General features: G+C 43.5%; 1 protein-coding gene across 1 annotated transcript; it reads right to left on the reverse strand.

Moving 5' to 3' along the window:
• Positions 1-12,642: 12,642 nt before the first annotated feature.
• mtpn (myotrophin) lies at positions 12,643-26,986 on the reverse strand. Its single transcript, XM_034578658.1, has 4 exons — positions 26,601-26,986; positions 22,456-22,569; positions 21,658-21,741; positions 12,643-14,005 (listed from the first exon to the last, which is right to left on the reverse strand). Exons 1-4 carry the CDS (start codon positions 26,670-26,672, stop codon positions 13,919-13,921), a joined length of 357 nt encoding a protein of 118 aa, XP_034434549.1. The 5' UTR covers positions 26,673-26,986; the 3' UTR covers positions 12,643-13,918.
• Between the last annotated feature and the right edge of the window lie 333 nt (positions 26,987-27,319).

Raw genomic sequence — 27,319 nt, forward strand, 5'->3', positions numbered from 1 at the left:
GGTTGTAGAACAGCTCGTGAAATGAAAAGGGGGGAGGCAGCGAGGCGTTCAAAACAAAAATGTTCTGCATATCAAGTCTGCCACGGTGCTTAATCATCCTTGTGTCAATAGAGCAGCTTTCTTTGGGCGAGTTAACTGTTTACTTTGCCTTTCTTTCTTTCTTTCTTTTGTGTGTGTGTGTGTGTGTCCAAAGCTGTCGTGACATTTCAAACTCAAAGCACAAAATGAATAATAACTTTAAAGCATCTGTTTTTATTCTCTTTGACCACCAATGAACGTTCTTTATCTTTAAAACCCCCGACCACTTCAATTTAGAAATCAGGAACTGTTCAGACACTTCAACTATAAAAGATGTTTATTCGTTTTTTCCTTTCTTAACAAGTGGGTGATGAAAACCATTAACCGCAGAGCACCGGCGAGGACCTCATTAGTCAGAGCGTGCAGCAGTTCAGTGTGAGACGACGCCCGCTGCTGCTTAATGTCGGAGGAGAGTTTGCCGGCGATAAACACAACGACAGATGACCTTCACCGTGGAGTTAATAGAAAGAGACTGAGAGGTGAGTGTGGTCAGCAGAGCAGAACGCAAAGGATGTATTCATAATAATCGTTATAATAACAATAATGAAAAGGAACAACCCCTGGTCAAACGATCAGTTAAATAATTGTTTCTCAAATATTCTCTGGTTTTATCTAGTTCTTCTAACGCTGATGTTTGTTCAAGTGTTTCTGATATATTTTTTTAATTAGTTATTTGATGCTATAAAAACAGGGAAACATCATGATTGACAGATGACATATGTGCAAGATTTTAGCTTCATTTCTGGACAGTGGGAGGAAGTTGAAGACGCATAGTAACAAATAGTGATATGAACTCATGCAAATATTTCTCAGACATAATATTAAAGCTTTATACATAATGATGCCCCATTTCACATAGTATAAAAGTAGTATTAAATGACTTATTAAAACCAGGTTTACAGGAGTTAAATGATGTTAACTGTCTATTCAATAAAGCTGAATTTATTCCTTTCATCCAGAGCAAAATGACCTTGTTTGAGGAATGAAAGTGATTTAAATAGACGATCAATAGCGAGGTGCACCTAACGATGTATTGATTTAGAATCAGCTCCTATGATTTCAGTGTCATTTATTGGAAATGGCCCAGGGGAGTAAATTGCTGCAGTTTTTCAACATGAGAAAATCACACATTATGTGATTTTCTACAATTGGTGCCACAGTTTTTTAGTCGTCTCTGGAGATGCTGTATCTCTCCATTTAGTTATATTAACTTCTATTTTTAAACAGATAATTCCTCCTCCTCCTCCTCCTCTTCCTCCCGCTGCCATCTTTTCTTCACTTCCTTGTGTTATCTCATCATAAAGCACAGAATCGTAGCCAGTCGGAAAGGGAGGAGAGGGGAAGTGATATTTATCTTTCAGCCACCCACTCCTCAAATTAAAAGCAAGACGCTGGCGGGCATCCTCTGCCTCTATAGGCGTCCGCTCCATCTCCCATTTGTCCCGAGCTGCGTGGAGGTTCCACCGCAATGTGTTTGTTCAGGATCCTGGGAAATGGAGGCAGGAGAGGTGATGGCAGAGCTAAATGGTTGTGGTGATAAATGTGACACGTGTAAGTCAGAGCGTGGGGAGGGAGGGGTGCACGCCGGCTACAGGGTCTAATCAGCACGTCTCGCAGATCGGAGGGAAGGCTGATCACGTACGAGCTTCAATGGCCTGTAACGCCTCATAATACGCCGCGTTCACGGGGGTCAGAAATCTGCATGATACTGACATGTTCACCATAAACGTCAAATGGCCACATCATGCGTCATAATGGAGGTCAGCAGTTTACATAATGGTGCGTTTGTCATTCAATTAACCTTGGCACGGTAATTCAAGTGATCGCTTCCCCAGATCCGCGTTATAAATACAGACGAGCTGAAAGAACTGGAACCTATGTCTGTCCCTGAGTTCTACCGAGCAGCCAGATGGTGGAACCACGAGAAATGAACGTGAAGATATTTTTAGGAATGAATAATCTTAAAGGGGGAGGGGTGGGTGGGTGTCTCATCCCGTCTGTTGGTGGAGGACTTGAACCAAAGTGAGTCTAAGTTAAAGGAAAAAAGGACGAGGCCGTTTGAGGACGGAGAGAAAATTGCTGGTTTCTACGATGCACAGAAGTTCAGATACTTTCCTGAGACTCCCCCCCCCCCCCCCCCCCCCCCCCGGGGAAATGTCATAATAAACCCATGTGAGAATACAGCAGGAAAAATGTCTGGATAATTCACAGCGAGAGCGGAAGCGTTGACGTTGTTTCCAACCTGGAGGAACACAAAGAGTTGGAGTCTGTTTCCGAGATGTCAACCACGACAGTGAGGTTGAAGAGCTTTTACTGATAATAACCGATGCTGGTGTTGATGTGCTGCAAAAAGAACAAAACACATGATTCCTGCGGTGGAATTTAAACGTCATGTTCTGCCTCCTGCTGCTCAACTCAGACGCCTGAATGTTCTGGAACGATTCCTGTTGTTGTGAATGCGTCTGACCTGAATAATCTCCTGCTGGGTTCTTTTACATGTGAAAGACTGAACTCACGACGGAATGAGCAGGTCCTGAAAGGGCAGCTGCTCCGCTGCGTGAGCTGATGGGTGCCGGAGCCGTAATAAAAATAAAAAACTTCTGTCACACTCGATTAGTTTCTGCAAAATCGTCTGCAAATATCAACACTCACAATCTACTGTCCTCTGAAGTTCGGTCTGTGTAAAAGTTTTGTCAGATCTCTCATCAGCCTCTGGTCATCGAAACACTTTGATTAAAGAGGGTAAACTGAATTCTCATCACTGACTGTTCCTTCTGGTTATTTTATTCCTTTTATAACACAAACATTTCTCTCAAATCCACTGATTCTTCTAAGAGGATAAGGTACAGTCATTAATATTCAACAGCTCCTCCATAACTTCCACTAGATTCAAAAACAACATACATTTTTGGGGGATATTGTCCGTTTTTTAGAAACCACAGGTAGCCATGTTTGGACAAGCAGGGGGTGGAGCCTGACTGAGAGCTCGTGGACACACCCACCTACACCTGCGACCTCCAACTATAGGGCGGGACTAGCTGTCACTCACACAGTGTCCACGCCCCCAATGCAAATCATGCAAGGTGCGAGTTTTCTTAAAGTAGCAGTACCTACATACTGAAAGAAATATATAACCTATAGTCCAAATCAATGAAAATATACTTATCCATTATGATAAGGGAATATTTCTAGGATTATTATAAGAGCAGTGAGACATGTGATGAGTGACTTGTTGCGGAGTTAATATCTCTGCCCCATTTCCCATCAAATCCTACTTCTGCCTCTGAGTGTGTCACGTGTCTACACTTGACAAAATTACGCATAATCAGAAAAGTCAGCGTGCGTTTCCGACAGGCGCTTGATGTCTGATTGTGTTGTTGAGTAATCTCCCACAATGCAGTGCACCGAAGACATAATGGGAGCCGCTCACAGCTGCGCGGCGATGAACACAGAGCGTCTCGGAGATCAAATACAAATATATAAAGGCCCCCAAAAATAGCATTAAAAACACAAAGATACATTCATGGTATGCGATGGAGCACATGTTGCATCATTTCCTGTTTATTCTTCTTTTTGATTATCATACATTTATCCAATTATCATGGAATTAGGACACAGCAGCTTTCCCCACGACGTAATGCAATGTCACAGGAAATATCAAGGCTCCAAATATAGCCTGCGTGCAGAGCTCGTTATGAAAAAGGTGTCAGAATTAAATCTTTTATTCGCAGCGTTTGGAGCGACGCAGCAACGTGTGAGTCCATCCAGCCTCAAGTGTCACTTTTCAAAAGCAAACACATGTTTATTTTATTTTTAGCCCTGAATCCCGTCGATGCCTTTTTCACCTGGATTCCTCCGGATGACGTGTTCTGCAGGAAGTGAATCAACATCGGATCTGATTCCACGTCCGTGTGTTCTTTCAAACTTTTCCCTTTAAGTTTCTCTTTCTTAACACGGCGAGGACAATGAAACGCTTGTCCACTGGACTTCGTTGAAGGTGACACACTCTCTCGCCTTGAGCTCGGCGTCCGATTCCATCTCGAGACAAAGTAGGTTTCACTCTGCGAGAGGAAGTCACATGAAGTGACTGTTTTCCCAGTCGCGTCTGAACAGTGTTTAAAGAGAAGTGAACAAACACGCTCTCAGAAACACATTTCCAATTTGCATATGATTCATTAAAAAGTGATTAGTAGTTTTTGTAAGCCACGAGCCTTTCACTAATAACACTCGTAAGCCTCAGTGAAGATAACAAGAGCAAAACACTACAAAAACAACGTGATTTAAGAAAAGCAATTCTTTTTCAAATGAGACAACTGCACGCACTGCGGTTTCAGAACTGAAACACAAAAGGGGGGAATATTTCCATCAAAACATCACATTTATTCTTCTGGCGTCGCACCAAACCTGCGGCTCCGTGTGAAGCAGATGTGCGTTCAGACGACTGAATTGACTTTAATTGCCCGGGCTAAGCATTTGATTCTTGCCCCGCAGTCAACCTCTCGCCACCGTGACAAACGAACCTTGTGCACATCCAGCTGGAGCCATTTTCCCTCTCACATCCATTAGAGAGCAAGACGGCGATAAAGGCAAACACACGGAGCCACGATGCAGCATTGATATTCATAAAGTGTACAGAAGAAGACTGAGGTACTGAAAAGGTTAATGGAGTGCACATAATCTATTCTTCTCCAAAGATTACAAGTGAATTACCCCCCCGAGCCGGCAGAGAACGACTCCCTGCAAAAGGAAACAAAAGGGAGAACTCACAGGTATTTGCACTGCGGCCGCGTGAAGACTTTACTTCTTCGACACGCCGAGCCACCGCCATCAATCGGGCCTGACACTGTGACTTCAGCCCCCTGTTTTGTTAACCTGCCCCCGTGATGCACGCGTCCTGCGTTGTGGTTCAGTCCATCGGGAAAGAAAAAGGAGACAGATGTAAACAAGCATAATCAGTCCCCCCGAGAAGCTTTTTTGCTGATGGGTGAAACAAGTGCCAGCAGCTATTAGCCACCGCAGCTAGTGCCGGCGCAACCTGACAGCACACGGGATGTTTAGGGTTCAGGGATAATTTGGAAAAAACTCCTGTAATTGGCTGCGATGGGCCTGACAGCTCTGAGAGGAAGTCCCCGGGGCCCCTGTATCGATGAATCTCCCTGATTCCAGCCTGAATCCTCGCCACCGTCTGCCGGTGGCGTGGAGTCTGTCTCAGAAATCTAATGGCCGCTGGCTGGAAGTTACTTAATCCTCGAATCGCTCCAAACTTAAAGAGCCACTGTGTGTGTAGTGAGGTGATGGGTGGAAGGAGTGGATACAGGAAATCCAGTGGTGGCTCTGTCTTCTCAACAGATAGAGGAACAGGAAATACTTCATATGGGACTCCAGACAACCAGTTGCAGTAACCAGCTTGGTTGCAAGACCAGAAACCAGTTTCATGGTGTGGTCTCACTGGAGCCAGGCAGGAAAGCTAATGTGTGTCCCATAACATTACATGATATCACAGTGTTGACCGCTCCTGCTTCACCCCCCCCCCCCCACTCATGCTCAGACAGCTCCTCGCTGGCGTGATGGCACCTTGGCCTCAATATAATAAAAAGGGGTTCACTTTATTAACAGAATAACCGTGATAAACAACACTCCACTGGCTCTTTAACGACTTGATCAATGCGTTGACGTGCAGCCTGTCCGAGGCCGCCGGGAGGATTCACTGCCGTCTGCGTTAGAGGAATAAAAAGGAGAGCTCCACACTGTACGTGAGCACTGATCGGGGGCTTTCCCCCCCGGGGCAACGTATAAAGCTCCTGTATATGTTGATTTCTCTATTTCTTATAAATCCATTCTTCTTCCTTCACTGTGTGTGTTGGGGAGCCTGCTGCCGAGCTGCTGGATGAAGGAGAGTCTCAGTGTCTGAAGGACGTTAATGTGCTTACTGCGCTGCTCTTAATGAGGCAGCACTCTGCCACTGAGGCCACAATGCTCCTTGATGATTAAGCTCCTCAAAATTCTCTCCATCATGTCATCGCGTGTCCTTAAGAGGGCTCCCTCTTAATTTGCCTCGAGTAACTTCTTTATTCTGCACCTAGACATCAGAAACTCCCATTAACATGACAGGGAGGATTCTGTGTGTGTGTGTGTCTGTTAATGAAACAGGGACCAGAGCGACTTTCGGCGTGTGTGTGTGTCTTCGCCGTCTCCAAAAAAGACAGACGGGAGGACGGAGACGTACCGTCAGCGAGTGGCAAGAAGAGGGATGATCATATCGCACGGCGGTGTGGCAGATGCCAACATTAGTCAAAGGGGACGACATAAGTGGAGACATCAGCCCCGTCGTAATAGACTCGGTTTCACCCCCCCCAAGTGCTTCTTGTACGATTAGTCACCCCCGTTCCCTCTATCACTCTGCCACAGACAAACAGTGCCTTGAGAAAATGAATGAATCAATTGGAAAAACAAAGATCTTTCAAAAGATTTCACGGCACCAGGGGCTACGGAGCTACTCGCAGTATCGTGCACCTGAGCACTCAGAGGGTGTCGTCATTCGTTGGGATGGAGAGAGAGGGCTGAAAGAAGTCCGTCTCAGGTCTTTGTGAAGGGATGTGGCGAAGCAAGTCGGACAGGAAAGATCACAACTGATGTAAAATGGCCTCAGAGGCGAGCTGGTTAATGGTTATCAGCATTTTGGGGCTAAAAAAGGAAAACACCGGATGTGGAAAGTGTGTTCAACCCTTAAGGAAAGTTGATGAAATGACTGACCAACAAGCAGCAGGAGGATGGATGTATGGACTGGTCGTGGTGGAGTAAGAAACGAGATACTACACACTCACAGAATCAAGCTTTGGTGAAAACAAAACGCCCAACGCCATAAATACTCGCAGAAGGTATTTCATTATGGTTGAAAAGGCGGATATCTAAACTACTGAAATATCTATTGTTTCTACGCCGTGAGCGCCCCCTAGGAAACCAGGTAGTTGCCAAAGTGGAACTTCTCCCTCTTTTGGACAAAAAGATCCATTGATTCATAGTGTTTACACCAAATTCTCCCTCTGCCATCAACACGTCACGGCAGAAATCGATACTCGGACTCTGTGGTGCTTCCCGACGACTCCTCAAATAAATCAGCCGCAGCCTCTCCCCGGTGATCAAACCACATCTCCTTAAACCATTGTGACCTGTAGTTAAACACAGAGACACAAACAAAACCTCAGACTGTTTAAAAAATGTAAAAAAAAAAGTGAACCAAAACTATCTTGACTGCAAACTGCATCGGAGTAATGCTTGGAATTCATGGGGCAGATTGTCTTGTGCTTTGGAATCGATTACAGAATCTGAGCAGGTAGCACAATGGTTTCAGGCGTCCGACGGAATGACGATTGCCGAACGTATTTGTTATGACTGGATCGCTTGAGGTGACTTTGGAATCAGAGCAAATGACTATGGATTAGTTAAATTTAGGAGCAATGGAGCAGGGAGACATTTGTATTCAACATTTATATTATTTATATTTGAATATATATCCCTATGAGCTGTGCAGGCGTATGCAGAAACCACATCATTGTATATAACACACAGCGTTTGGGCATCTCTTTGATAGATCTTCATTTTTTTTCTATGTAAAGAAGTTTAGACCCAGATGAATGTGGACAACAGGAACTTTTCCAAAGTGTCAAACAGCAGCGTCTTCAGACAGTGGCTGGGCCGTCCCCGAGCCCAGCGGGTGCACACAGCCATTGGACGGTAGTCACGCCGCAGTCGACGTGCTCAGCCGTCACAACAACAGCAATAATGAATCTGCTTTTATTTCCAATTAAAAATGTTCCAAATAGCATTGCGGTCTCATTGATTTCTCTGCAAATGGTTGTTTGGCTGAGAACGTTCGCACCGAGGCATCTAGAGGGATTTGGACGGGGCTCATCGCACACGGGCTCTGAGTACAAACAAAGAGCGGCTGATAAGTAAATAGCCCGTAAGAGATTTATGCTCACGCATGTCACAGCACAAGTGTCTGCCGCTGTGTCTACAGCTGCTGCTCAGTGGACTTTTGGAGACACTGGTAACGATGTCGCTCTCCAGTCCAGCATGTCCTCCATCCTTCTCTCCCTGACGCCGGTGTGTTACTGAGGTACAGAGGTGGAGACGGGCGAAAGGCAGAGAGGCTCATATCTTCTCTTTTACTTGACAGCTGTTGGAGCTGGCAGTGGATGCTCAAAATGTAAAAAGCTATTCTCGATATGTGGACCTCCTCTATCCCATCTGGTCCCACCCACCAGCCTTATGTTTCTAAATAGAGTAATAATAGAGAAAAAGGGCGTTTATCTAGTCAATTTGTAGATATGCAATATTTAGAAATGTCAACATCCACTCACTCTGACATTTTCCAAAGTTTTAACTATGGGGCTGGAAGGAAACTCTCCAGAGAAATGGCTAGTTTAGATTTCACATTCAGCCCCTACGCATAATTTAAGGAGAATATCCAGAGTGCATCAGCTTGTGTGAGAAGTTTGTTTGGGATTTCTTTCGAAATTGAATTATGTGTCTTCGCCTTTTCTCTTTTCCACGTTGTTCTATATGTAATACCGGGAAATTACGAGTCGAATGCATTGGCATGACAGAAATGAAATATATAGATACAAGTAATGCATATAGTATGTGTACATGCACTTGTATATACAGACACAAATACATAGTGCATACAACTGCTTGACACCTGTACACAAACAGAATTGCTGCTGTTTTTAAGTTGGCGTTTGATAAAAGGCTAAACTTGAAGGGAACAGGAAGTTTTAGCGGTTGTTGCTACAGTGTGTGATCATCTCACACACAACCACAAACTTCACTTAGTTCCTACTCGGCCTGTCTTCCAACCATGACAGGTGTTTTATTCATAACACAGTTAAAATCCTGCCATAAAACACCCACTAGGATACTCTGCATCCAGGAAAAGAACTGCCTGGCACCCCCTCTGTTAATCTATCATTTACGCACCCCTCACCATTTCCCTGCATACTTAAACTACACTATTAAATACACAAACACACACTTGGCTCCTGTGGTCGTGCAGGTTTTACAGCCAATTTGTGTCCACTTAGAACGAGGCCCATGCAGAGAATAGATGCTGCGGCAATTCTGGAGCCTGGTTGCACGTCGAGGCTCCGCACGGAGCTGACGCAGGGGTTCAGAGGATCCACGATAAAATCTGTGCTCGTGGTTGATGGGAGTCATAAAACACGATTAATAACTTTAAGTGACGTGTATTGACGACTACAAACCTCTCCTGTATCAAAGGTTGTGGGTTGGAGTTCGAGGCATCTAGTGGTGAGGTTACCTGTTGAGCATCTGCAGTGACCTTCAAATAAAGGGCTCGATTCTAACGATTATTTGTTCAGATATTATTATGAACACTGCATATTTCATTTCTGTAAATAGATCCGCTGACATCGAGACCACACACTGGACCTTTAAATCCTGGAGGACTGATGAGGACCCTATGACCCCCCCCCCCCCCCTCCAGCTACACTTATCTGTCCAAAACAACATACGAACTTCATAACAAGCAGTAATTTTCTATTTGTCTGACTCCTTTTGATTTAATGGTTGATTTCACGGTCGGCTTACCCCCCGGGTCACGTGACCGCTGAACCGCAACTAAGGAAATAAGTTATAGATTTGTTGGAAAAAATCAGTCATAAGCTCGACTAATGCACGAGACGCGGAGTCAATAATAGATTAGGGGAGAGAGAGAGAGAGAGAGAGAGAGAGAGAGAGAGAGACCCAAAAGGCAATCAGGAGTCCATATTAATTATGCTAATGATTTGGATTTGCTACTTCATTAAACACCATTTTGAGCTGGTTGATCACAAGGGTAGTTCTGCATAAAGTCTCCGTAGCAACGGAGTGGAAAAAACTGATGAGACGCTGTGTGTGTTTGTGTGTGTTTGTGTGCGTGTGTGTGTGTGTGGGCACATGTGCTAATTATCTGCATGTGATGATTACTGTAGAGACAGTCAGCAATCAATTAGGCTCTAATCCTGAATAGATGTAAGGGGAGCGTCCTGTATGTGTTTCAATTGGGTGATAATTCATCATTTAGGCTGTAGATTATTGTGTTTGTTTTTTTCAATAATCATCAACAGTTGCATAAGTTATTTGTGGGAGAGTTTCCCGCTCGGATCCGGGAGACGGCTTCCCCGCAGTTTTCTTGGGAGAACAGCAGGTGGGAGCAGAGTTCAACTGGAGTTGTGAGCGAGTTCTCCCTCCCTCTCTTGTTTTCTGAAAGCTCTGCTGAAACTAAAAGATAAGTTGGATCTCTGTAAATTAAATAAACACAAACGGGGTTGGGAACCTCTGACCCCCCCGCGCAGCACACGACGACTGCGCCACACACACACAGAACGTAAACATGGTTCTAAACTAATGATCTAAGCAGGATCAGTGGCTTCATGAAAGCCCAGGAATTACCCAGGGACGGGTGTACAGCCTGTGGAAAAGTAATTCACCGACTTAATGAAAATGCATGGCACAGAATGATTTCACATTTATCATCAGCCTGAATCAGGCTTTCCTCTGCAGACATCAAGATTATTTGCTGGCTCAACAAAGACAAAAAGGGGGAAAATGATTTTCTTATATTAGAAGAATTTCACTGTCAACCTATAGCAGACCTCAGCCGTTCCCTTTAAAAGCAATTTAAATGAGCAGAAATCAGAAGGTGCTGCTGATAGGAAGCAGGGAGACGAGGATGTCAAAACGTGGCCGAGTCATTTTATCTTGATGGTTGCCCACGCTGCAATAATTGATTTGTCTTCGCACTCCGGCGTCGAGTATACAAACATGGCGAGTGGCCTGCAGAAGCACGCGTGTGTCTGATTAACAAAGCTCTGCAGCGTTCGGAGAGATGCGCGCGGACCTTTTCCTCGCCGTGCCTCCGTCGGCAGCTTCCCTCTGGACGAGCTCGTTTGACAGGGCCTGATGCAACTCTCCACCACAGACTACAGCTCAGTTGCAAGCCTCCATTGATTTCTACCCACTCGATTCTACCCCCATAGACTTTTGGCAGGTCCATCATTACTAACGCGAGTCATGTGGACAAGCCAGCGTGTGTGTGTGTGTGTGTGTCTGTGAGCACCCACAGTGCTCCAACCTCACGGAAGCTTATTTTGAATTTTCCAAAGACCCCGAGAAAGTGTTGGATTGAATTACAGGGAAATTTGTGATGTGACGCAGAAGGATTTTCCATTTTGATGCACAGCTGCAACATTTTAGACTTAATGTCAGTGCAGCAAAAGGTAGATACTATACAAATATGTTTTAATTAGAGGGTTAGGGTTTGAACCACAGACTGTTTATAAAGATGGCCGACACGACGGCTCCCCAAGTGGAGCCACAGGGTTAGTGCAGATCATAAACCTGCCTCCTCCGTGTTAGCAGATCGTACAGATTCCATTCTGATCTTTTGGAGGCTGATGCCTGAACCATTATCAGGGAGTAAAACTATTCTAATTCAAATACATCAGCTAAGTTATACAGGTATAAAAAATTGAATGAAAAGGAAAACACAAATACAACCACATTAATAGAACTTGAATTTAGAAAGCAGCACCACACTGAGTTTGTCAGAACCAGAGTGTTACTTCTCCTCCCAGTATAACTGGTTGTTCCTCTTGCTTTATGACAGGTCAGAAAAAAGGATTTCTCACCCATCTTGTTTTTCAGGGCAGAAAAACACACCAAGACAACAGGTGTCAAATACAAATATTCGCAAGCAGCTACTTAAAGTGTGATTTTAATGACTTTGTGATGTTCACACTGGTTCCACCTCATGAGGAGTTAAATTTGTGACGCGGTGAACCCGCAGAACGAACTGATGAAACTGACTGTGACAATACTCGGAATGATTTCTGTAATTTCCTGTGGATAGTGTCGCGTTTCCTGTATTAGAACGGACTGTTCTATTAGAAAACGGAGCTGATTTGAATGCAGACAAATCTAGTGGAAGTCGAAGTCAGTCTGTGATTCATAATAAAGCAGCTCGAGGCGGTGGATTAGTGTGACAACACAGATTAGAGTGTGGTGTTTTTTTGTTTGTTTGTTTGGGACGGAGCTGCTTAGGTTCACAAATACTGATTAGATCGCCCAGGGCACCAAAAGTAAAACTTGTCAAACAGCATGAAGTCCCTTGAAATGACGTCAGTTGTTCATCTGGTGCGACGGTTCAGGGCGGATGGAAGCACAATAACACAACTGTGATAAGAAAGAAAACACTGCAAGTCATTATGAGACACTTCAACAAATGGACACATTAACACAAAATAACTACTAACGATTTATCTCAGAATAAAAAGTTAGTATCCCAACATAACGACTTTGTATCTCAAAATAACTAGTTAGTATGTAGGAAATTCACAATTTTGATTTAACATTCATCTTTTTTCTTTCACTGGTGGAGATAAGCTTCCATTAAAAGGTTTGACCTCTAACACCATGATATCTCTGGATGACTGTGATATATAGATGAGCATGGACACGTCTGTAGCACAGTTCTGATTGAAGAAACCTTTTCAAAAGAACAAAAGTTTTAGAGATATTTTTATTTCTATTTTTACAGACTTTTTGTCACAACAAAGTCAGCAAGAGCATCTTTTTTCTTTTTCTTTTTTTTTAACCTCAATTACATTGTAGTAATTCATTTGAAAGCAAACAAGAAGGGACAGCGAGCGTTTTCTTAGCGTAAAAGCAAGAGGCCGTTTTGACATGCAGCGATACAGGCCGGGGGGGGGGGGGGTTTAACCAAATCCAAGGCCAGGGGGATACTAACAGCCCCTATCATCCAGTTTCAACACAACCCCCCCCCCCCCCCGTTTATCCCTCAGTTCAGAGCCCCTCGGAGCCCGTCGATTACAAAACACACAGAGAAGCGGTAACGAAAAAGATGAATCTGAGATCTCACTCCAAGGGGCGACAAAATAAACCCAATTCTTAAAATTGCCCATCCTATTAAAGTGATGTTACGATTGCTTCAAAAACGGATTCAGTAACAGAATTGCAACATTCAAGTCTTTCTAGTTAGCCAGCATGGTGATTGGTCAAATAATACAGAATATCTTGTATGCACTACCAACGTAAGATTTGTCACAAAAAAAACAAAACACCATTTGATATGCAAGTGATCCTGGGCCAAGTAGAAAAGAAGAATCTAACCTCTGGACCTCTCCGACACAAAGTTTCTTCTAATAAAATGAAATCAACGTTGAGGAGGAGGCCGCACGATGAAAGGTTAATATAATTTAACTTTAAAACCTTTCTTTTTCAACATATCTAGTATAGCACAGTGCAATTACTGTTCATGAGATTAAGTCCTGGCCCTAAAATACTCAGAGTGGAGTTGTAATAATAATATTAACACACGATTGATCTTTGTTACCATTTGATTACTTGAACTGCAAAACAGTGATGTGGATTTAAGTGCGAAGCTTTGCGTTGACGTTACATTTTCATATCTAGTCAGCAGTGTTTTAGAATTATTAGGAGTGCTCCCCCCGGTGATTGGTCCCCAAGGGAGACATTGCTGTTCTTGTGTTAAATGGCTACAAACAGGAGGCCAAAGGAAGAGAAAAATCCTATCCCAAAAAAAACTCGGGGGGGGGGGGGGACATTTTTTTAAAAAAGGGGGAAGGAAAGTCACAGGACAGAGAAAATGACCCTGGAACAAACAGACAAAAGCAGTGTGTGGAGACAGAGGTTGATGAGGGTAAAAGTGATGCGTCCGTCTTCTATCTGGGGACCACTGCGTCCATCTGTCTGTCCATCCACCCACCTGTCCAGCCACCTCCCGCACTACGGGGTCTCACTTGAGCAGCGCCTTGATGGCGTCGCAATCGGCAGCTTCAAAGGCACTTATGCCGTCCGGTCCTTTACAGTCTTTGTCAGCTCCCTGTGGTGGAGAGAGGACATGAATATTAAATATGCTTAGCAGGTGCACACAAGACGCATCTCACATCTGGTCAGGGGTTAAAGTGAGAAGCAGACCTCTGTGTGAACCAGGCCCGTTTGCTACCAGACATTCATCAGGAGCCACAACAAATCGAGAACTAAAACTTCTTCTCAACCACAAATCAGCTCCTCCTCCTTTTCTGTCCCAGTCTCTCTCCTTTTTGCATCTTTCTGTTTCCTTCATGCAAATCCGCACTGCAGGGTGCCGTCCAGAGGGTAGAAAGTATTTACCATAAATCACAATTAAAGATAAAATGAAACCACATCTTTCTATTGTTACATAACGTCCGTTTTTGTAACTGCCTCTAATTAACACCATTTCCCATAAGCCCTGGACAATCATGCAACCAGCTCTATAAAAGAGGCGAGTCCAGATACCATAGGCATTACAGCAGGAAATGGCAGAACAGTACAAACATTTTTAAATGGTAGTGAAAGAGTTGGAAGAATGGATTTAAGACTGGAGGGTTGGTTGAATTGGATGTGGAAGAAATGACAAGTATGTATGATTTTTTCACACTGGTAAACGGTCATGGGTGTTGTAGTGTTTGCTAAGGTTGTGTATACTTCTAATGCTCGTGAACATGTGGTAAACTAATAAGTCATTATTTTTTACCATGGTTCCTCGGGTTAGAACACAGGTTCCTGAAATGGTTCTTGGGTTACACGTGTTGGTCAGCGGCCTGGTTACCCCTTGCTTCTCTTACTCTCCACAAATATTGTTCTTAAGGTCGCGAATCCTCCTTGTTGAACAGTTGAACCCTCGTATGTGACAAAATCATTTAAAGTGAAAAGTCTGTCACCTTTATTTCCCCGTCAGCTCAGTCACTAAGCACTTGCTTGTCAGCGTCTCTTTATCCGGAGAACACACACAACAACAAAAAAAGTAACAGAAGCAGGGACACAAATCCATTTGAGCTCCGAGGGATAACGGAGTGAATGTGAAAGAGATGGGAGTGGGCGCAATCATTCGGATTACTGAGGACAAAAACAACTGTAAAAAAAGGGAGAGAGAGGGGGATGAGACGGGCAACGTGTTGAATGCACATATAGCGACAACAGATTTAATGGGCAGCGGAGGAGTGGAGGGGCCTGTTGTGGAGAAGCGTCCCTTTGTTGGGCCTGCCAACTTTAGCCTCTTAGCAAAGGGCTTACACAGTCAAGACAGAGGGAACGTATTGTTGCGTGGAGAAACGGGGCTTCAAAAAAAACCAAAAACAATGTGCCCCAGTTCGGGGGCCTCAAAGTGTGAAGATGGTCGTCTGCCTGCAAATTCCACTGGCACCGGGGCAACAGATCACAACCCCGAGCGAGAGAGATTTACCAGGGCTGAGCGGGTAACCTGACAGATCCCACACCTCCGATGGCTGAGAGGACGGAAGGCAAAGTGCAATTCATAACTCGCTTCACATGTGGAAAGAAGCCTGCACCAGTCAACACTCGGGTCATATTAGAGCCCTGTTGTGTAGCATTTGAACTTCGAAGTTGTCGGTGACCTCAAGTCCCTTTGTCCTCCCAAAAGTGTATTTTATAGGATCATACGTGTATATAGTTTATTTTAAAAGAAAAGAAATCAACATCGGAAATACTGTGTTTTTTTTGGCACAGAGTTGATGAGAAGATTAATGTCGCGCTAAATATCCCCCTGTCACCCACTAACTCACTATCCTCTTTAATTAGTTTGTGGGGGAGAAAAGCTAAGTGGAAACAAGTTTGAGTTTCCTCCGCGAGATCTGTTAATCTTCCTGCTTATAATAAAAACGTCAAGTATTCAATGGAGTTGTAAGAAGTCTTAAACTGCTAAGAGCTTTCATAAATCTCACAGCGTAGATTCAAATCCAGGAAACATGAGTAATTTCTGAAGGTTTACTAATGAAGTTTTGGGTTTCAAAAAAAATAAACTATCAACCATCCATCATCTACACAGCTTATCTTTTAAAGGGTGTGTGTGTGTGTGTGTGTGTGTGTGTGTGTGTGTGTGTGTGTGTGTGTGTGTGTGTGTGTGTGTGTGTGTGTGTGTGTGTGTGTGTGTGTGTGTGTGTGTGTGTGTGTGTGTGTGTGTGTGTGTGTGTGTGTGTCCCTTAAACGTGTCTATAAATACTCAGCGGGTTCCTTCAGAGAGTGATTTGTCTTTTCCAGATACAGGACAGGTTCCTCTAGGAAAACCTGAATCCTTCCTCTGTGATAACATTATAATGTTTCTCTGATATGAGCCGTCTCTAAAACTTTGCTGGGGGAAGTCATTAGTAGCTGGTTCAAGACCATACCTGGTATCCCACTCTACAGGCCTCGTTTAGAATAGCAGAAAACAGCTGTACACCTTGACCCTTGGACCTTTTCACCAACAATATCACGACTGCCTGGAAGCCAACAAGTCATCTATCTGACAAACTCAATTACACACCCTGGGTATACGACCATGTCTCGTAATGATCCTTCCCTTTTGGTCGCCACACACTGATGTCGCCCTAAAAACTATCGCAGGGTGTCTGCTACAGATTGATTCTCCCCGTGGGAATTTATGGCGGAGTCACAATAACAGCTGTAAATCTTCCTCCTCCCTGTTACTGCCTCTCAGAAGTCACCATGATATCCCCAATGGCCGTGCAGCTCAGTGGCATCCTCCTGACACCACTTACTGTAATGAGCTCCCCCCCAACTTGAATAATGACCTCTTATGAACACCTCACTGTCCAAACATTACACAGTCAAAGAGAAGCCACTTGCCAAGTAAGAGGCAGCCTAATGAGTAAGAATAGACTCCCAGGGTGTCTCCGGCCAAACTAAGATGCATCATCATCTTGGATTATGGAGCCATACAAAGAAGAGCCGGGTCAGTAATGTAATGCCACTGACCTGCCAAGTGTCCATTAAGTTTTCATTAAGCCACCGGTGAATGGCACTGAAAGGTCTCCCACACACACACAAGTCTTAAAATATTGGGCCAAAGCATTGCTCAGAGCCTTTTTGAAATGCAACGCTTCGATCAGACTATTGACCTGCTTGCAGAAGCCAAACTAGTGACCTGCAAAAGGGCAAATATTATAAAAACCAAGCAGTTATACATCAGCAGCTCTGGTTGTCATTGATTGAATGATTGACAGAATTTGTCAGCAACTATTTCAAGCAACTCACGCCGTTTTCATTGCTGTTTGTTTGTCCGTTTGCGGGATTACCCAAAAGCTACTGAACCGATCTCCATGAAATCTTGTGGAGAGACGGGGCACGACTCACTCAAGAACCCAATACATGTTTAAGGGGGATCTGAATAAAAGAACAGAGCCAAGATTTGAATTTTTAACTTTCTTTCCAACTATTACAAGATAGGGTGTTAGCATGTGCTCTACGAGTGCTCTTCTGGTTTATAGATAGACTTTGTGTAAATCACAAATTGGCTTCTATAGGGCACACTATAGAGAATAACTATAGTTCTAGATTTAACACTATACCTTTATAGCTGAACTTTTTGTTTCAGAAACCTTTCTAAAAGGTGTTCAACCTGAATCTTTATTTATTGGGCAGCATTATCCAGACAATAGAAATGTAAGATGGTCCCATAGTAGTAGTAGTAGCATTTCTACCATAAGATGATGAAATGATTGGTTATATGATCATAACTTATTATATTAGCTTTGCCGTGTCATGATCTCTTCTTAACATCACTTACGTGGACTCATGTATGATGGGGAAACATTTTCTGATCAATATAAGCTGTAAATTGTCTTTCTACCTGTGTTATTTGCAATATGTGGAAAAATGTGTTCTGACATTTATACACTGCCGAGTTATTTTGTATACGTACAAACAGACGAAGAAGAAGATGATATCTATGATAACTAATAGACCGTTTCACTGTATTTTTGAGGAGTACGATGAGAAGAGAAAGGTTAAATTCCTACATTGTACCAAGAACACACACACACACACACAGAACAATAAAGAGACCTTACAGGGTCGGGTTAAAAAGAAAAGGCAACAAAAAGGAACTGACTTGACAAAGCGATGCTGCATTTCTTCTCAGTGAAGTGTGTACACAGTTCCTCATAGAGTAAGTGTGTGTATTCATGTGTGTATGCATTTGTGCCCTTTCATTGTGGACTTAAAATTAACTGGCTGGCCTCCACAGGCTGTAGTCAGCACTCTTGGCCAGGATCTTGCGGTGAGGTCACCTATTGGGGTTAAGGGGCCTTAAATAATTTATTGACAAAAACAGCATAGCATGCAGTCGGGAGGCAGGGGGCAGCTCCCATGATGCAACGGGGAACCGAGCCATTTTTGCTGCCAACACAAGAATGTCGGACAGTACAATAGCAACAAATAGTAATCTCAGTGGGCTCCTCTTATCCACTGGGTGCTGCCAGACAGAGTGGATACGCGGCGGCCCAGTCGATGGTGTGGCTCTGGGACAATCTATTCATCTAATGTCATGAGCTGTCAGGGGGATATGTATTGAGGTATTGTTCGCTGGTGACTGATGACCTTTTGGCTGCATCTGGGTGTTAATCCTTGTTGGTACTTAGTGGAGATGAGTACAGAGCCATGAGAGGAGCAAACCTAGGCCTTAGTTCGCATGTTCTCATCCCACCATAATCCCTGTTCAGATGAGCTATGGCTGCCTGCCTTGCGTTATATGATACCAATGTTTTTTTAAAAGGCCATTTCATATCCAGTGCAGAGACTATAGTGCATAGCTGCCTATTTCAGGTTTAGACAAGCTTCTGGTTTTCGAGAGGATGTACTGTGACTGTACGTGTGACTCGTGGCAGAAAATAAAGAGGAAAATCAATGCAGTCAATAACGGAGTCTTATAAGTTCGATATTCATTTTACAATCTAGTGCACTTTGTTGTTTTTTTTTAAACACAATATGACACGAAATTGAGTCATACTTTAGGAAACTCAGAATATGATGAGTCACAGTCAGTCATTGAGCTTTGAGCAGCATCATTACTATAACTGCTGGGCTCCATCTTAAATCCATGCTAATGAAAATGGATTAATACTGAAAAGGTCAGTAGGCTGAGGGACATTATAGAAGTTTTGTACCAGTTATATAGAGTACAGTTTTAATAGAGATAATATATAACACGGTAAGTTTAACACCGTACTATTAACAGAGAGTTAAAATACTCTTACTGTATGACGACATGACTCAAAGTGAAAGCACTGGTTCTTTTATTCTGAAGCACCTGCACATCTTGGACTGAAGTGTTCCTGTTGAACTTGAAGCTTCGTGTCAACTGTTAACAGTTTGACTTTCTGCTGACTGGCATTTGACAACTCGCAGCCACAACGTGAGGATTTATTAACTGTGACAAACCGGTGACTTCCTGCTGCAGTTTGAACAAACTAACAGCTCTCGGGTTCACTCGCTGATGCTAACAGGCTAACCAGCTAGCTCCTATGTTAATAGACTTAAATATTGATTATAAATAGGAACCACAATACTTTTTGAAGGTTTTCCTTCACTGAATCGTTTATTCTCTCTCTGTTGGCATTCGCTGCTTTCTTCAGTTTATCCCTGAGCCAACAGAGCTGATGAACAGCTGACTCAAGTAGCCAGCTGCAGTCCAGCTGCTGGCCAACTTCAAAACTGCTGGCCAATCGATGCCACGGCCGTGTTTATGAGCAGTGAGGATTACTGCAGCCGATGCAAACAGGAATAAGTAAGCAGTGGAGTACCACCTAAGTGTCTCTCCTCTGTTTCCTTTTTTACACACATCACTAATTCCTCTTTTTAAACCTTTGCTGTTAAGTGCATTTGAACTGATTGAAAAAGGCTTCCTGAACTGTGCATTGCAGTTTTATAGTGTAAACAAAAAAGAAAAGGACTTCCCTTATCTACCGAGTGACTGAGCTTGTGAATGCCTCTCCCCCCCTTCACGTTACTTCTCTTGAGTTAAGATGATGCTACTATGAAACAGCTCTACAGAGGACCCTTCATTCACTCTGCCCCAGTTTAGCCTGGCTGGAACAGACAGCTGCTCACTTACACCAGGCCCCTAAATATATATATCTCTCTCATATCTTCCCCATATGCACAACTCAGTTTGCAGCAGCCTTTAAAGAATGCAGGCCAGCTACATGACATCATGCTGTGCTCTAGGTTGTAGACGTAACTCTCGGTGTGGTATTGCCCTTGGGCTATTATCAGGTTTCAAGCAAAAAATAACCTGTAATATTTGTGTACAGAGTGAAACCTCAAACAGATATTTGATTCTTTATGAAGCTATACCATGACCATTCACAAAGAACTCATGGCAAGGTCAGACTACGCAACCTAATGTGTTGTGATCATGAGTTTATCTCACACACACACACACACACACACACACACACACACACACACACACACACACACACACACACACACACACACACACACACACACACACACACACACACACACACACACACACACACACACACACACACACACACACTAATTGACTGTTGTTGATGCTGATATTTAGCCTGAGGAGGCAACGTGCTGGCGAGCCTCTTGAATCCTGTCTTTAAAGAGTTCACACATATTGATAAGTGACGGCCGATCGAGCACCGACTTGGCTCAAATAAGAGGCTTTTTGTCTGCAATTTGATCTGCAGATGAAAACCAGCCTGCATTTCTAAATCTGAACATAAGTATGCATGTTAAATAATATGCATCTTCCCTTTTATTTAAATAAACATAGCTACGCTCACATTCTTTTTCACTGCAAACTATTCCACTGCAACAGCACAACTACGCAAATAATCTTGAGATAAGCTACAGATCGGCTACCCAGTGCACACCTGTGTTGTTCTTTTGAAACTTCTTGACTGATGACAGTTGAGTGTCAGACACAAATACACCAACAAAAGGTGGTGAAAGACAAGCAGCTATTCGGGCCCTCTTTTGTGTGACATTGATCGTCCACGGGGCCGTGAATTCCACTGGCTCATCTGGGCTACAGGGAAACACAACTCCACCAGCCCAGATGAATAGATCTATCATTTATATGCATGTGAATGGTGTGCTTGTAATTCAGAGTCAAACATGCAAAAAGAGGCACAGACTTTCCTAAAGATAACTCCACACACAAAATACACAGACTTCCTCTTAGAACTGCAGTGTGAGCTTGGTTAGATTGGACATTTATTATGCTATGCTTGTATTCCAGCTGCAAAACAACAACCAATGCCAGCTGTGCCTGACACGGTGTTGTATCTCAGCTCACAGCAGCTACTGTGAGTGCACATGCTCTTGTGCATCTGTCTGACAGAGGCAGCGTTTAAGATCGCTCCGCAGCAAAACAACGAGGGGAGGCTGAGATGAAGGATGGAGCGAACATTTACACGGAGACCCGTGAATGAAAACTGCCCGTGACACAAAACAAGTGAACAGCAGCAAAACTGTTTGCCACTCAATGAAAATTCCAGCACAGCCTCCACGGGACTGTGTTAAAGGGCCTTTTGTCCGATGAGTTACCTCATCAGCACTCATGGAGCCTCTGACACTTCACCATGCACCGACGGGTGAAGGGCACCAGGGCACTTCTGTGTGCAGATGCATGTATACGTACGCATGAATGCAGTCTAAAAACAGAATACCAACCTTTTCTAGCAGGACCTTGACACAGGAGATGTGACCCTCTAAACAGGCAGAGATCAGTGGAGTTAAGCTGTGTTTGTCAGGAGCCTGTGGAGGGAGCGGGATGGAAAGGCGTGAGGGGAAAACAGAGGGAAACATTTTATACAGCGATTTGTTATCAAAGTAAATAAAAAAAATCATGTCTAGACATTATAAAAGAGGTGCTCTGCACTTCAACACTATATCTTCCATGATTCAGAGCCGGTTATCAAAAGAAATATACAAACATTATTGGGCTTGGGAGACGAGGCAAAGAAGTGTTTGGTACAAATTTCCCTCCTTGAGTTTGACTTGTTGTGTTCAACCAATCTTAAACCAGGGGTGAGATGCACCTCGGTTGTTTGGGTGCCCTGATCATTTGGAAGCACCCTGAAAACTTTTGAGAGATGGGTTTCGCCCGTATAAGCAAAAGAGCTCTCTCCAAATTACAGATGCTAAAACTGAAAATTATTATTAAGTTTCTCATTGAGTGGATGCACATCAGTCTACCAGCACAACACCAGAACATACTACTGAAGCTCGGGGGGGCCAATCAGGCTAAATTTGAGCTCTGGTAAGCCTAGACAACTGTTGAATGAGAGAACGGACAATGGCTGAAATAGCATATGACAACTGGTTTTAACAGCCAGCCTGCTTTTGTTTAATCAAACTGATAGGGCTCATATAACATCAAGCAGTTTGACTGTGGGCATTGCAGGCCTGGACAGCAGGCAAATGAATGCAAAAAAGATTGTGATATGAGCTGGATGTTGTTGTGCTTACGTTGATATCTGCTCCCTTAGAAATGAGGAACTCCACAACCTCTGTCTGACCAAAGTCAGCAGCATAGTGCAGAGGCTTCCTCCCACCCTCCAGGGTCCGGTTGGCATCTTCAGCCTGGAAAGAGAGATAAACAACACATGACAGGGCTGAAAAAAGCTCAGTGGTGTAACACATCAACACTATGCATAACAATATGCACTGAAGGGGGGTGGAGGGGGGGGATCCCTTTCACCTAGAACAGGAACAATCACTATTGATACACGCTCCCACTGAAATTTAGTGTCAAACAATTACATGCACACCACCCTCTCCCCTTCGCTTCGCTGTTGTGGCACCGTTAGATGTCAGACTGTCAACCTCGAAGCCAGGAGAAAACACAGACACACACAACGCCACCCCCTTTTTAATTCCCTTACCACACTAACCACACACACGGCAGAGTGTGTACTCGTCGGCACTCCAGTGACAATACCTAATGGAAGACACATCAATCACAGCGGTGGCTGTAAGCTCAAACTTTTCTCAAAACTATGCTGATTAAATAACCGGCTGCATAAAGACGGAGGAAAATGAGGAGGGGGGGGGGGTATCTGGTCTCTGTAGCTGAGGTAAGAGAATATAGGAGTAGAATCTGCTGAAAGTCTCCGGGAGAAACAGGTATATCCTGTAACACAAGACCCTCATAATAAAACAAGTCAGCCAGGGAGCTACCTGAGATCTGGTTCCCCAGGGACAACAGAGCAAATCAAATAAAGCTGAGATGCCAATGCAAGGAAGGAAGAGGCAATGGTCGACTTGAGAGACAATACTGTCAATATTATAGAGGGGGGGAAATTAATCGTTTTTTCGATGATGTGGACGTGAACGACTCTGCATCGATGCAGAGACAGAACATAATCGATTAATGTTCCGCTACATTCATTGTATTAGCGATGACACATTCAGTCATCTTTTACCACGTCAGCGTCTCCTGTCCGAGTGTCCTCCCTCCACTCTCCCGCTGACCTGCGCTCACTTTACACTTTAACAATAAACACACAATAATCAGAAGTTATTTGTGAACAGTACTGACGCTTACTTTGTGTTTGTTATTTCGCTTTAGAGATTATGAGGAGTGTATTCAAAAACGTGCACACCTAGTTTATCTGCTACACACAAAATGAGACGCACACAGCCGACGATCTGGATTGAGTAATAACCAAATACATGTGGTTACCAGTGACAGAGACGGGCAGACACACACTCACACAGGCTGCAGTCAGGTGAGATGTACTTCCCCCAGTTGATCACACAGCAAACTTTTTACTTCATTGTTGCAGAAGAACTTGTAATAAGAGTAACAGTCTAAAATACTTTTTTAAAGCGATTCTTTGATGCATCGATCATCGTTTTATAATCGAATCTAAAAGAGCCTAGAGATTCCCACCCCTCTTATATAATATTGATATGCTCTTAGACATGATCTGGATTTCTAGTTATAATAATATAATGTTACTGCTTCAAATAAAAACTAGCATCTTTCCCAGGTCTGAAAATAAACATTACAGTTAGGTGATATAAATGTGTCTACTTATTACTCTGGAGGTTGAATTAACACTGAATTCCTCAGATGTTTTGACATGTGATGGCAGGAAAAACATCTGTGATTTGGTTGCAGCCCATCCCAGCTGACATTTAAGATATTTTGCATGTCTTTCCACTGCAGGAGGATGTAAGATTACAAAGAGTAAAACTTAACTGAGAGTTAGGCAAATTTAGATCCTTTGACCTGAAATGACCTTGTGCGTGTGAAGCCTCTTTAATTAGAATCAAGCTTTATGTCCAGATATATGAATCGGAAATTCGGTGGAGATTTTCCATGTAACAAGAAAGACAAATGCTTTGAATTAAATTGAAGTGTCAAGTTGTCAAAAAACGAAACTTCCCTTCTTACTTATCCTTCAAGTATTTTTTAAGGTAGTTGAATTAATGAGTTTTACACTTTCTGACAGTATACCTGTCCATCTTGTGTGCAGATGAAATCTTTATATATTCAATGACAAATATTCTTTATTACATCTTTTGTTCTCCTTTGTGTCTTATTTCTCTTTCCAATGGTCAAATGGATGTGATGGCCGTGCGCACACACAGAACCTCATGTCTGTAACTGCACCGCCGCCTGACTCTGATTGCCACTCACTCACCTTTATCACTAAATCCACTGAAGGTCAAGTACAACACACCGAAGACAATTCATTATACACTCATTCCCACTGAATCCATTAGCTGTGATGGATATTGAACCTCAGCCCCCCTTCTAATAGGGTTGAAATATTACCTGCAACGACTCCAATTCCAATGGCTGATAAAAATCGAAATAGTTTCATTTCCACAATAGAACAGGGATAAAAAAGCTGCAGTTGTTTATACCCGGACCTTTTCTCTAGATAATGAAATGGATATGAGTTGTAATAAAAACGTCAGAAATGAGAAAACCCTCCTTGTGATTGGGAAGTTTCTCCATGATGATGGAAGAATATCAAGTGCAACATCCAGCCACTGTAATCATGACTTGATTACTTGCTTGTCATGATGGTTTATAATTTAAATAAGCCTTTTTCTGGGTCTATGCACCCATCTCTAACCTGCAGGTGTATCCTGTACCTGGACATCCTGTAGTGTAGCTTATGAACAACAACCACGCCTGTCAAGAGTATTTAGTTTTCAACTAAATATGTATGTTTTATAATATGGGAACTAGGAAAACTATACGAGGAAACTACAAAAACAAACATTAACTTATGAGTCGCCACTCAAAAAAATCTATGATGGTTCTGTGGTAAAAATATAAGCTTTTGTGTCACACTGAGAATGTGGGTTAAGACCATAAAAGGTTATTACACCGCTAGAATTATTTATACACTTTAAACACATGCACGGAGAGAACTGGTTCTCACATAAGATTCTCTCTGGAAAATGTGCCGGCTTCCACTCATGTCTGAAGGAAGTTTACGTGGCATAAATTCAGTGAAAGCCTCCGGTGGTTAACGTGTTAAGGGACATCCGACTGTTGATTGACGAGTATGAATACGAAACTGACATCTTGATCTGCGTGTGATATGAGTTATTAAGTTAATTTGGTTTAATTTGGAAAGATAGCTGGCTTCTTGACTGACCTGAAATATTTAAAATAGTATAAATGACTCTTGCAGAATCTTATGGAGCATGACTGAGTGCAACTCCTTTATCTCCTAGTACACATATCGAGTATAATCCAATGTCCCACATGTGTTTACACTAATTGAATGTAGGGCTGTGGCCTCCTCCAGGAGCAGCAGGGAATCAAGCGTTACTGTTTTCAAAAAGGGAAGAGAGAGAGAGACTTTAAATCTCTGTGGTGAAATCGGTGAGACCAAAACACAAAGCTTCCCATCAACAGGTTATGATGCTAGCATGGAAGTAGCCGGGTCTCCTGCTCCCGGCCGAGAGACCCCCGCCCACCAGCGTCGCCTCCACACTGCCCGGGGCCCGAGTCGTCGCTTAGCTCGCTAGCAGTTAGCAACACCCATGTATCCGTGCGTTAGCAGAAACCCTCTCCCCTGCTAATAACAACAACAACAACAACATTGTCCGACAACACAAGTATTGTTGAAGACTATTGTCGCTAACACAACAATAGACCCAGCTGTTCACTGTGGGCACCAGCTGATGCTACTGTTAGCTAGGCTGCCAACAGGTTGCTAGCTGAGGGGTGTGATGATGCTAACTGAGCTTCATGGTCCCGACCAACACGTTTTAAAAAGCACAACGCTAATGACTGATTGTTATGAAGGCTGGAGCCGAGCAGGTTAGCTAAACTCCTCAGCTGCCACTACCTGCTCTCTGCAGTGGCAGCTAGCACTTGCACGCTGCTAACTATGCTAACCTGGCGTCCTGGCGTTCATTGTAAAGTCAAAAATAAAAACGTGCCGTTGCAAAGTGGATTCACAAACAGCCACGGATCCTAAAAACACCGCTAATTATCCATATGCCACAATAGCTAATTAGCAAACACATCACCCAACTCCAGCCAGCCGTTAGCTAGCTAGCTAGTAGCCTACCACTTGGCGTTACAAGGGGTCGCACACAACTCGCCGGACAACCTGTCAACTGTTGTCCCGTCTTACCGTGTCCAGTTTGGCTTTGACCTCTTCCAGGTCCCCGGTCTTCAGTGCCCACATCAGCTCTTTGTCGCCCATCTTCCTGTGTCTTTGCTCCGGTGCTGCCTCTGCTTCTTCTTCCCTGTTGTGCTGCTGCTGCTGCTGCGGTTGTCAACTTGGATGCTAATGCTATAAAGTTAGCTAGCTGGAGCCGGAACTCTGGAGCTGTCCTCGGTCGTCGGGGCTGGATTAAATGAATGTAACGTTGTTTTTGAACAGTTTAAAAATGTCCTCTAGCGAGAAGCTGGGATCCCGTCGGTGATAAAAATGGCTGTGGAGAAGTTGTGAGAGGTGAAGTAGCGGTGAGGGATCCGCCTTTTCACAAGACGGGAGTGTTTCCGATGCCCAACCCGGAAATTAGCTGTATGTTGCGTTTTAGGGTGCCAACGTTAAAAAGACCGATTGTCCAGTTTTCAGCTCTTCTTATTTCAAACACACACCAAAACAAATCTTAAACATTCATGTTATAGATAAACTTGTAATTTTCTGTTATTATTTCCACACTTAACTCAATAAAGTCAACGATTGGAGGATATGTTCTCGCAGCTTCGATGTTACCACTTACGCGTAAAAGCGGAAAATTCCTACGCTTTCATGGGTATGTAACGCATCGCTGTATCTAATAATGGACACAACTATAATAAAAACTGTTCTTATCATCAGATCAGGTTCTGAACAATCAGTGA

This window comes from Hippoglossus hippoglossus, chromosome 23 (genome assembly GCF_009819705.1).
Source record: "Hippoglossus hippoglossus isolate fHipHip1 chromosome 23, fHipHip1.pri, whole genome shotgun sequence".
In the NCBI taxonomy this organism is placed as follows: domain Eukaryota; kingdom Metazoa; phylum Chordata; class Actinopteri; order Pleuronectiformes; family Pleuronectidae; genus Hippoglossus; species Hippoglossus hippoglossus.

Excerpts from the sequence above, each read along its gene's own strand:
- mtpn (XM_034578658.1), bottom strand. The coding sequence starts at position 26,672 with ATGGGCGACAAAGAGCTGATGTGGGCACTGAAGACCGGGGACCTGGAA. Across the intron at positions 21,742-22,455 it reads CTAAGGGAGCAGATATCAAC|GCTCCTGACAAACACAGCTT; the intron begins GTAAGCACAACA and ends CTCCCTCCACAG. Across the intron at positions 14,006-21,657 it reads TCAAGGTCCTGCTAGAAAAG|GGAGCTGACAAAGACTGTAA; the intron begins GTTGGTATTCTG and ends TCTCCACCACAG.